Source organism: Eptatretus burgeri, chromosome 17 (genome assembly GCF_056783735.1).
Source record: "Eptatretus burgeri isolate ZD-2024b chromosome 17, Ebu_testis_v1, whole genome shotgun sequence".
NCBI classification, from domain to species: Eukaryota; Metazoa; Chordata; class Myxini; order Myxiniformes; family Myxinidae; genus Eptatretus; species Eptatretus burgeri.
This window is the reverse complement of record NC_140977.1, coordinates 36,107,519-36,120,113: the sequence shown is the minus strand read 5'-3', so window position 1 is coordinate 36,120,113 and position 12,595 is coordinate 36,107,519. Positions and strand designations below refer to the sequence as shown.

The 12,595-nt window shown below is 43.6% G+C and overlaps 1 protein-coding gene across 12 annotated transcripts in view; it reads right to left on the bottom strand.

Annotated features, from left to right (window-relative positions):
* Positions 1 to 94: 94 nt before the first annotated feature.
* The window catches only part of BACC1 (BPTF associated chromatin complex component 1), a 57,074-nt gene continuing 44,573 nt past the window's right edge, over positions 95 to 12,595 (bottom strand). For 2 of the 12 annotated variants that reach the window (XM_085860858.1, XM_085860851.1), the window contains 4 exons: positions 6,701 to 6,879; positions 6,274 to 6,400; positions 1,441 to 1,475; positions 95 to 414 (listed from right to left, as the gene is read on the bottom strand). In XM_085860858.1, coding sequence (XP_085716984.1) covers positions 323 to 414; positions 1,441 to 1,475; positions 6,274 to 6,400; positions 6,701 to 6,879 — 433 coding nt within the window. In that variant the 3' untranslated portion in view covers positions 95 to 322. Of the gene's footprint in view, positions 415 to 1,440; positions 1,476 to 6,264; positions 6,401 to 6,661; positions 6,880 to 12,595 lie in introns of all 12 variants that reach the window. The other 10 variants (XM_085860855.1, XM_085860847.1, XM_085860857.1 and 7 more) reach the window with 9 other exon arrangements.

Sequence of the window (12,595 nt, the reverse complement as noted above, 5' to 3'; positions counted from 1 at the left end):
TACATCACTGAAACATCCTCATTCTGTCCTGTATGTGATGGTTATTAATGGAACTAACATGAGCTAATGTATAACAAACACTCTCACACATTGCTCTATGTAAAATAGCTTTTTAATACCAGTGGTGGATCCTGACTATCATACAAACTAGAGGATACATGACGAACAAGATGAAATCTCCAGGTAACGGGTAACAGTATGGCTTATTAGCATCTCCAAAAGAAAAGAAAAGAAGGAATGAAGGTAATCTGTACAAAAAGCACTTGGTAATCGGTGTCCGTGGAAGTCAGGTTGAGACGACGGCAATTCAGACTGCTCTAGTTCAGCGTGGTAGCTCTTCTGTCAAAGCCACCGTGAAGTTCTGCTCCAGTGTGAGACCATCTGCAGGTCCAGGAACGAGAGGGACAGCAAAGGCTGGGAAAAGAGATTCGCAAAACTTGGGTTCTCGATATCTATAACAAATGGTGGTTTAAAGCCTGTGTACTGTTTCTATTTCTCCAATGTCTTTGCTTGTGAACCCTAACCCCAGACAATGTAGCAGAATGGTTCAATTAACTGTAAATGCAAATAGATTTTCATTTTGATGGTTTGTCAATCCGCATGTACTTTCACTTGCGATTACATACTCGTGTTGAACATTCACAGAGAAACCAACAGTCAAATTAATTGTTTGTTGCACCCTCTCATATCGTCACATATTCAAGCTGAGCTCTATTGAAATCCCTTTGAGCCCAATCTACTCTGAAAAAAATAGCAGATGTCACAAACCATTTGATTCCTATAAAAAAAATATTCCCTTAGGATTGTTGTGCCATGAAGCAAATGGTCAAGCACCAAAATTACCTCGACACCCCCAAACAAATCAAGGCCACAACCATGATCGAACCAGCAGTTGGGTTCTTCTTGCATGGACGTGGTCCCTTGTGCATGCATTCCAATTTGGTTCCAGGAACGCAATTTTGAAGCCACATATCATCACCAGTTACTCGATGAGCAACCAAGTTGGCTGGATGAGTGCTGGAAAGGTAGTCGAGGGACTTGTGACATTATAATCGGACTAGCGGGCACTTCTCGGCCCACCTTCGGTGAGCAAGAGTGCTGTGGCACATTCTTGGAAATGCACTTTCGAATTATCATTTTTGAAATGAATTTTATTAATCACAACATGTAATTTTGAGAATGTTCCATTATATTATGAAGACAATAGAGGAATATGATTTACAATCCCGGATACCACCAAAGGTGGCGCTCTTTCCAATATACCGTATACACACACACACACACACACACACACACACACACACACACACACACACACACACATACACACACACACACACACACACACACACACACACACACACACACACACACACACACACACACCCCTAATATACAGTATAAAGCTCATTCGAACAACTGACTGATAAAGTTCGGTACCTTCCGGGTGACGTAGAAATCTGAAATTTTGCATGCTGACGGACATCGAAGCCGATACACCGGGGAAAAAAAAAAAAGAAAATCACAGAAACGTTGGAAAATGTCCGTAAATGAAAATATAAATAAATGAAAAAAATGCAGGTGAGCGACCCGAGACAATGGAGAAGCATGGTTCGTTATTACTTCCAATGTGTAAACATACCCCGCAAATATATATTTATAATTTGTAACCGCTTTACAAACAGTATGCTGAAATTGAAATGCACACCAGCACGTAGACTCTTAGAATAATTATTTCCGTAATGTCCATGAAGAACAGTGCCTTCCCTCGAGGGGTTATTATGTAATTAAATGAGTTGAGTTGGGTAGCTTGCGCCCCCTTTCAACCCGTTGGGATAACAGCATCAGCATGTAATGATGTGTGCCGTGACTCCCGTCATCACGTAGTGCATGCGTTGTTTTACTGCCATGGCTTCTCGGCACGTGTGAATAGCACCGGCAATCTGGAATCTTCACCGAACCCATGGCTTTCGAAGCGCATGCCAAATTTCCATTTATTGTTTGAAACTCCACCAAGTCCTTGTTTGTCTGTTCATCTGTATGGATGTCTTCCCTGTACTGCAACTTATTGCCGTTTACCCCTGCACTGAATTTTTTCTCCCTCATCCCTATTAGTGGGGCAACTTAGCTAAATATAGCATAACAATTGTGCATTTTGTAAGGAAAGCACCAAATTTGGCACACGAGTAGCCTATCATATTATGAACAGATTTGGATATTGGGCCATCTCAAATTTTTGATGGCAGTGGAAAATGGCTGCCACAGCCATCAGCGGCTGAATTTGAGATGGCCCAATATCCAAATCTGTTCATAATATGTTAGGCTACGAGTGTGCCAAATTTGGTGCTTTCCTCACAAAATGCACGATTGTTATGCTAAGTTGCCCCACTATATTCATTCCCCCCCATCTGAACATGACAGGCATATGGACCAGGACACGACACAGCCTCCCTGAAATAATTGCCCCATTCCCTGACTTTGTGCCATGGACATTTTTGGACGTGTGAATAATTGCCCCATTCACTGACCTTGTGCCATGGAAAATTTTGGACGTGACGGGTAAAAAGAGATTTCCCCATGTTAAGTGCGGAGCTCCGCTCCTCCTGGCAACAGCCGGAAGGTTCAAGTGAGTGAATATCCGGGCGGGTAGCAGAATGGGCGGGGCTGCGGGCGAATCCTCCAATGGCTGGCATGTGGCCAGCTTGTAAGATCTGACTTTGGGCTCTTTGGCTCCGCCTGCCCCAGGGGCTATGAAGCTGCGCTTGGGCACCTGGTTCTCCGTCCTCTCTTGGTTCTGGTCGTTGTACTCGCTTCTGCCATGGTCCCAGACACTCTGCATCACTGTCGCTTCCTTCCCTGGTCCTGGATGCTTTAGCAGAGATCTGTGGCTGTCGGCTGGCTGCTCTTGACAGAGCTCGTGGGCCCTCGGTCGTGAAATGCAGTGTCGGGGCCATTCCCGAGAGGGACAGGGAGAGCAGTATCAAGTGGGGGAGGGTCACTGTTACGTACCCACCCTGCCCCTCCCAATTGTCTCCCCGTGTGTGTGGTCTGATGGGTACCCTGCCCTGTTATCCGGGAAGTAAGGTATAGGTTAAACTAAGTCTGCAACTTGTGCATTTTCTTTCCTTTTTGTAAATACACACCTTGATTGGTTTTCATCGCATTTCCCCTCTTCCTGCCCTGGTTGCCCTTTGACGATTAAAGCCCTTGAGTTCCCTTCCAATATCCCACATGGTTTTGCTGTAAATAAATGATTCTTGTTGAATTACTTATACATATTATACACACACACACACACACACACACACACACCATGTTAACATTGAAATAAACATGTAAATACAATAAATACAGTATAAATTAAACAAAAATACAAGTTTTACCTTTTAAATTTATTACCAAACAGCAAGGTGGGTGAGTGTAAGAATGTAAGAACATTATGTACTTGCACTGTACTCTGCCATGAATAGAAACCACAAGACTTAGCTCAAGATGATGCTGTTGGAGTGGGGCGGGTGGAGTGGAGCCCTCTTGTAGTCAACGTGTGGCTCTCAACGAAACACTTTCATCTCCTCTCCCTGTCAAGGCTGGAGTACCCCAAGGCAGTGTTCTTGGCCTCACATTATTCCTAATCTTCATCAATGATCTCACTGACTCTGGAAAATCCTCTACATCTTTGCTCACGACTTCACACTCTGCCGTGACATCTCTCATCCCTCTGACAGACAGGCAGCAGCCCTCTCCTCAGACCTTGAAAAATTACAAACTGGTCAAACACAATTTTGCTTATGTATCCTTATTATCCACCCTTTGCATTCTCCCTTACCCCTAATTGTTACCTGTATCCCTTGTTTGTCTGTCTCCGAGTACTTTCTCCCTCCACCCTGCTGTTGGTGTTTCCCCTTTCTCCTGCTGTTCCCATTGTTATTTCCTTTGTTGTTTGTTTCCTGATTTATTTTGTGCAATCGCTCTTCCACAAGCCGAGACCATGTTAAAATATATATATATATATATATATATATATATATATATATATATATATATATATATATATATATATATATATATATATATATATATATATATTTTAAACGATGCTCATACATTCACAGTATTTTCCAGGAACATATCCCCCGTGAATAGCAGTGTCCGATAGTATTATTACATCTTATGTCCATATTATATAGATTAGCCTAGGATATAGATCGATAATATACATTTTTTTTAAAGAAAGAATTTTTTTTTTTAGAAAATATAGAAAAGAAAGATGATATTGAATTGAAAAAAAGAAAAGAAGAAGATATATAGAACACCAGAGAAGCAAATTTGGAAAATCAGAGGGGTTCGCAAAAGACAACATCCCGCGTCCGACCGTAGGGTCAGTGAGGGCTGGGATCTGTCGGGGAAGAAGCCTTTAGCCCCATAACGATCAACCTCCTCGATACCTTCGCGTATATATGTATACATAAAGATTGTCGAGATTTTCGGTCCAGTGCCTTTCTGAGTATTACTCCACATTACCCCCTTATTTTCAGATGTTAAAGTAAAACATCTGAAATAGTTAATATAGTGTCACTATTTTTTTTCCCCGACCCATCATGCTGAGACGAAGGCCTGAGCTTTGAGGGCTCCCTTTGTGCCAAGTTCTGCCCGCATGGAAGTGAGTTCACTTGGAGCCAGGACCACGCAGAATACAACTTCCATAGGACTGAGAACCGAGCCGAAGATGGTTGCTTTGGTGAGGCTGATGGGCATGCAAAAGGTGTCTGGAGTTTCGCCGATCGACATGTGTTTGGGACGCTGCCTGACACCCTGGCCTTGCAGCTTGTTGGTTTTGCCGACTCTATCCTGCCAAGGAAAGATGAAACCGAGACGAGAGGAAGGATGAGACCGGGCGTACCCTGGAGGCCACACGGGAGGTTGCGCAGATCTACCTCGTCGCTACTTCAGGGACGGAGAGGGGAACGCAGGACGAATGATTACGCGGCTTGGTCCAGAAGTCGTGGTTCCTTGCTGGGATGAAGGTGGATGCTTCGAGACCATGGAAGGCTCATTCAGTCTGAGAAACTCACGAGTTGAGATGACGACAACACGTGCCACACACAAATGAATCATGATTATAGATACACGTACACAGTTGTGATTGTACAGATATTACGTGCACACGTACACACATACAAAGTAATGTAACCTGGTGTCAAGGAGCCTGAAATAAGATCAGACCACATGCTATCTGCAGTCCAGGCAATAATTTTTAATTTGTTCAGGGTGCCTGCAATAACTCGCCGACTCTTCAAGAAAGACACCATGGCATCTTTAACGTCCAACAACTAATGGCGGCAGACAGAACATCCAGTTTAACTCCCATCCGAGACACAGTGTTCACATTAATGCCACACCCTCACTGTGAAACACCAGGATGGCAGTTTATAGCTGGGCTGAGATTCAAACCCAGGCGAGACAACTAATAGGTAAGTGCATGTACCTCGAGGCTAACCTGCCAGCCCAGTCGCCTAAAGACAGACGTGCGAACTAAGTGATATTACTAAAAGTATCGGGACAGGAGAGAATCATAAAAGTGGTTAATTTACAACTATTTTTAATTGGCTATCATCGTCAGGATTATATTGACCGACTGTTCATCGGAATCAGGGTTAGGATCAACCATTACTTCTCCAAATAAAGTGCAAGTTCAATGCTACACTCTGGCCTTAGGGCAGTATTCCAAAACTGTCCAGTGACTCAGTGTGATGTTTACATCCAGGCTCTGTGCTGGCCACCGTCTCATTTCAAACAAATTCCGAACAGATAGAGCATTACATACGGCAGGGTGCACTGTCAAGCAAGGTAGACGTCAAGGCACTCACTATCGGGTTATAGCAAAGCCACTGATGCAGTGCCGTACAAAATGTGACAATGAAACACCTTTTTTTAATCATACGCTGATTTTCATCGTGGGGAAAGAAAACATGCATTTTCAATGTTGTGAGGGATCATTTCAAGTATGCTCATTCTGTCCCAATACTTCTGATAATACGACGTATAAAACTGTGCAATGGCACGGACAAGCCAGCGGCCTTCCCTGCCCAACTTGCATCTTTATAGCCTCTCCTAGTTCTTGCACGTCTGCCCAATTCTCATTGCCCCATAACCGAACGAGTTTATCGTCCACACTTTATTATCTCGCTTCATCAGGATCCACGAGCTGTTTAAAACGAACAACAACATTCATCATTGTGGATTAGACTTCCCAGCCTCCATCACCTCTCTTACTCTATTCCCTCCACCTTCACCCTGCCAGGCACAAAGTTTTTGCCTGCGGTATGCGTCTCCACCAACCCGTCAATGTCCACCAAATCGCAGCCGCTCTCAGAGTCATTGAGAGCACTCAAAGTGACGTCTGAAAGATAAGAACAAAACAGCGTCACATAGCTTGGGCATATCGATCGATCGATCGATCGATGAAAAAGGGGAACGTGTTAATAAAGGCAGATTCAATTTTGACGCACAAATCACGTTATCACAAGTCGATGCAGTGGTTATCTCCGTTGGTGCGCGCGCCCTCCAATGGTCGAGTGCGCGTGCATAAACAACGCACATGAGGTTCATCTCAGAGGAAAAGATTTCAGCAAAACAAGTTTAATGCCAATTAATGGTTTACCAGACATAGCTTTTTGCCTCTTCACCGTGGCTGCCTCACCACCAGATCCACCAGAGAGCTGCCCAGCAGTTGCACCAGAAGTCGATACGGCAGACATGGCCGAAGCACCCACACCGGCACTGCCTTTCCTTGGAGATTTCGCCTGAGCATCGACAACAGCGGATCCGAGGCCACCATCTTCATACGTTTTCCGCTTCAGAGCCACTTTGATCTGGGCTCTAGGAACAAAACAAAAATATTTAAAAACCAATGTTAATTATCAATTCCACATTCGTTCTTCCAATGGGTACCTAGACAAGTACAGGAAGACTTAGCATTTTAACAATGCAGAGGCTCGCCGGTGTATATAAATTTGAGTAGACCTATGAATGAACAATCTTTATTAAAGTGTATCTGTGCATGGACAAACATGTGCACATTCACAGACAAATCAAGTGCAGTAGCCTCTACCGTCCCTCCAAACGGGCGAGGTCAATGGATGGTCGTCCACTGATTATAGCTGTAGTAGCAGTAACGAGAGAATCCTTGCCCTTATTTTCCTCTTAGCTCAGCATATATATGGTGCAAGTTACAACAGAAGGTGCACATCAATGCAATGGTTAGTGAAACTACTGTTTTCTCCCTCCTCTTTTCATTGACAGCTGCATTGGAACTATTGCAGGTTCGAAACAAATGCCGCTTATGATGCTCACAGCAAGTCCAATACGCTATTAAGGTTGAACAAAGCACAACAATATTAAGCACACATGTCCTAGCATGTATACACTCCATCACTTTCTATATTAATGTTGTCACATAGTTGGCCCCAGCTTTAATCTTCGTCTTCTTCAACGGCCATAATTATTCCAACGTACTTGTGGGGTTGGCTGTGAGAAGCTAACTGACTGGCCATGCCTGATGTTTGACGAGGATTAGGGCAGGAATGCGAGTTGTTCATGGTGCTGGTGATAGCTCACCAACTCTTCGCAAAGGACACCGTGGGATCTTTAATGGCTACTATTTAATACCGGTAAAAGGAACGCTCAGTTTAACGTCCATCTGAGGGGTGGCACACACATTGATGAATCGTCCTGCCTGCAAAACACTGGGACGACAGTTTATAGCTGGGTCGGGATTCGAACAGCTTCGAGGCGAGTGCGCGTACCTCCAGGCCATCTTGCCAGCCCCACCTCAAGCTTCATAATAAATGTTTTACATTTAATATAACATGTATACACCAAAGGTAGATGCACAAAAGGGTGGCTAATTTGTTCATACATTCTTTCTAGCAGGATTTTAAACCTGGACCTTACAAACTACCATATTGCAGATGTCCCATCAGGAGGATTGCCTCTTAATGAGTTTTACTACAAAGGGCAACAGGTTTACAACGAAACAAATGGTATGGAAAGGGGAATGGGGGGGGGGGAGGGCCAAAGGTGGACATACACAAGGAGGAAAGGAGGGTTTTTCAGGTTTTGTTTTTTTAGGTTTTCACACTGAGTGGGTTTTCAGTTTTCTTTACGGTTTTCTTGTGTTTTGCGGACTGAAGGGTTTTACGGTGGCCGGAGTGCAAATCCTGCCACCAACATCCTAATAAGAAGTAACCCAACTGCAGGAGGACGTCCGCAGACACAGTTGGGCACTATATATGGATGGCCGTTGGCTCACAAGGAGCTCCTCCGCCCTTTGACAGGTTTTGTTTTTAATCCTGCTGGGTGTCCATATCCAAACACCCCCCTCACCAGGAAACCTGGTGGGGGTGACGGTTTAGTCGCCGCCAAGTGGACCATGACACGGGTTAGTAGAGGTTTACATGATACCTGTAGCAAGTCACAGACGTAATCTGACCTGACCTGACAAATAAAAGCAATACAAAGCTGCACACATGATATGATTTAAACAATTTTACAAATTGACTTCCAGCTTCAAGTTTAATCAAACATGTTCCATCGACGATATGCGATGCATTGAATTGCCGTGCAATCGATGTGATGAAAGTCAATCCCAAAACGAAATGTTTAAACTCCACTGGATTCTGATTAAAAAAAAAAAAATTACAAAAAAAAAAAAAAAAAAAATCAAGGGTTCCAACTTGGAGGCATTTAAACATTAATTGCAGTTTACAGACATGAATAAAAACAAATCAAATGTCAAACGACAAACAAACGAATGCTTTTGATCTTGTTTTGATGACGTCCCCTTAACAAAGCAATGCGACAAATAATCCGCTGAAGTCAATGGGCCTCGATAAAAATCCCATTTTGTGTCATTGCCAAGCTCACAAGTCAGGGCTTGTGAGAAGGACAAGGTAAATACGTGTCACACCACAGGCAAAATCAAGTTGTAATTATTCATATATATAGACAAGCTAAAGATGCGTGATAAAATAAATCAAACAACGCAGTCCGAGTGGACGCATAGCAAATAATACGCACTTTTCCTGACGAGCATTCAATAACTATGTATGTCCCTATTTATCGCAGGTTTGTTTTGTTGCTGTTTTTTTCAACCACTTCACACGTTTCAGAAGTGGGAGAGAAATTACCGAAATGGAATGTATTTTTGTGTCCACTTTTAATCACAAAAACAACTCGAGCGAAGTCGATGGCAGGCCATCGCACATCCGCCACGGTTCCCCCTTGAAGCAAAGTTGAAAGATGGCAAAAAGTTCTCTCAAAAACGACCCAATATCGAATTGAGATAATCCCCCCCCCCGCATTGTGACTCCTGTAATCCAAACCAGAGGTCATGAACCAGGGGTCAAATCCCCCCCCTCAAAAAATCGTTTCATATTTCATACGACACCCAATGTTGATTGCATACACAAAGTTTAATTTCAAAGATGGATAAAAACATGCCTCAGGAGGCCGGGCCAAAAATCTTACACCTTAGTGCCATGTGATCATAAGTAACAGGTTTGGTAAATTTCTGCACAACAGTTTTGGAGATAGCCGGACAGACGAAGCCCCCCTGTTTAAAAAAAACAAACCCCAAAACCTGGGGGACAGCAATTGATCGCAGCGATGGAGATTACTGCAAAAACTTTGAACAAAACTATGTGAAGCTGTGGACGTTTTATTTATATATTTTACAGTGAACTACGATCAATGGAAGAGCTTGTACACGTATATCACACACCCTAAAGACATGATTACAACTCAATGTACTTTTACTTGACAAGGACATGAACAGACAATTGGCAAACACATATGGGATATGAAAAGACATCGGTGTACTTTTACACAAGGACATTCGTAAACAATGCACAATGGGATGAGATCAGTGTACTCTTTCATGACGAGCACATTCGAAGACAATGGCCAAACATCCTGGGGTATGGGATACGGCATAATAAACTGAGAGCCCCCTGAGCCAGGGGATCTGACGGGAACACAAACGAGCCAACCTGACTTGCATCGAACTCTGTGCCAAACAGAGCATTACAGAGAGGCGTAAACTCACGAATGCGAGCTAAAAGGTGATGAAGAACAAAATAAGAAGTCTGATGGCATTTGCTTGCATCCTTACACATCGTGGGTGTTGCATCGGGAATGTTAATGTGGAAGCGCATGGTGACAATACATTTAGGCAATAATTTAAGATGGGACGTAATATTCAAATAAAAATCAGTTTATAGGGAGATATTAGAATCAAACTTTGAAGAAATGTTTAAATGGGTTCGATTTATTAATGATATAGAATTTTTTTTTTTAAAGGGACGTACAATATTTATCTTGGTATGTGAAATACACAGATTGTGCGCTGAACAATCAAATTGGATTTTACAATAATCAGAATATTGAAAGTCAACCTGCACACGGTGTTGTCACAATTTTACCAGGGACAAAGTGTACCTTTTGCAACAGCAACAACAAAAAACATCTACAAGATTTTTTTTTTTAAACATGTCCCACCGAAGGTGGACGGAGGTCATGCTTTCTCCCTTGTCTTTATGTTTGTCTGTGAGCAGGATATCTCAAAACGTTATGGACAGATTCAAGCGAAATTTGATGAACGGGTCTGGTGTGCGACAAGGCCGAAATGAGAAGATTTTGGTGAAAATCCGCAATTACATCCGGCCTATCATTGGAACATAAAACGTAAACTGTTCACTGTTCAGCCTGGCGGAAGTATGTGATCTCCCGAGTGCCGTTCTAGTTTCATACGAGATTATAAAGGTTTCACGGTAAGAATGCAAGCAAAGGCCTATCTGATCTTGCAAGCTCTGCTCTTTCCGTGCTTTTTTCCACCCCATGTTTCTGCAGGACGCGCACAGTCCACCGTGAATTCCCTTCGAGTGAAACTCCCCCCCAAAGATCCAGAATCACTACTCACCTACTCATTCCTTCCTCTTGTTGTGCACCACCTGGGGGACAGGGTTTAATTCACTGGCCCCCCAAGCTGATGCAGAGCACTAGAAATAATGACAAGGACATCAAGGCTGGAAGGGAGCGGAGCACTCCACCTCTTTACTGTGGACGTCTCGGTACTCTGGGTCATTACGGGGTGAAGCACCTGGGGTGTTCCTCATTGCAGACTCAGTCGAGTGTTGGAGTATTATTGCAGCATTATTGCAGAGTGGCAGGTGGCCCAGATCATCTCCATAGTGTGAGCATCAACAGCACAGAGCAGCCAAGGCGTGGAGCAAGTGAGCCCATCCTTCCTCCCCGTCGAACATCTTCGCTCCACCAGGGATATGCCTTGTCTCTTCAACATTGTCCCACCATTTCAATCTGTCGTTTTGGGGAGGGGGGGTTGCTTTGCCACCTTCTCTAACCAAACACCTTTGTTTTATATGGTTATTTGGCATTAGCAGAGGGGTTTTATTCAGCCAAGGCCGAGCGATGAGAGCTCGTTTATTCCTGTTACGTGAAACATCCTGCAACCCATGCCTGTAGAAAAAGGATTTTTGGAACGTCGATCGCATTTTCCATCCAATAATCATGTTAACTTGTTAAAAAAAATATCCATGAGTAGGCGCTCCTATGTTGAAAGTATCATGTTAATCACTCAAGCGGTTGGTTGCGGAGAAAAAATAATTTCAGAGCGAATAAATGTGAAAAAGCGAGGGTTGAAGAAAATAATAAAATAATTTGTGGAATGTGAAACACTGAAACCCTAACTTGCAAAAAAAAAATAAAAAATAGCACCGCAAAGCGGGCGTAACCCCTCAGCCCCTTGACGCAAACCAATTTCAAGATGGTGGGCATATTGAAAAATCGCAGCACGCCCATTTTGGAAAGGAACCTTCCTCTACTCAACCCCAACACACCCAGCAAAAATGGATTTAATCGGACAAGGCGTTCTCCTCAAAATCGACAGAAACCAATTTCAAGATGGCTGCCATGGAGGTCACATTGAAAATCGCAGTGCGCCCATTTTTGAAAGAAACCTTCCTCTACTCAACCCCAACACACCCTGCTAAAATAGATTTAATCGGACAAGGCGTTCTCCTCGAAATCGACGGAAACCAATTTGCAGATGGCTGCCATGGAGGCCACATTGAAAATCGCAGCACGCCCAATTTCGAAAAGAACCTTCCTCTACTCAACCCCAACATACCCTGCAAAAATGGATTTAATCAGACGAGGCATTCTCCTCGAAATCGATGGAAACCAAATTCAAGATGGCTGCCCTAGCCGCCATATTGGATATCACATCGCACTGATTATCGAAAGGAACCTTCCTCTACCCAGCCCCAACACACATTGCAAAATGGATTTAATCGGACAAGGCGTTCTCCCCGAAATCGACGGAAACCAATTTCAAGATGGCTGCCATGGAGGCCACATTGAAAATCGCAGCGCACCCATTTTCGAAAGGAACCTTCCTCTACTCAACCCCAACACACCCAGCAAAAATGGATTTAATCGCACGAGGCATTCTCCTCGAAATTGACGGAAACCAAAAGTTGACAGACGCCTGGACACCCGCTGGACAACGCCTATGACG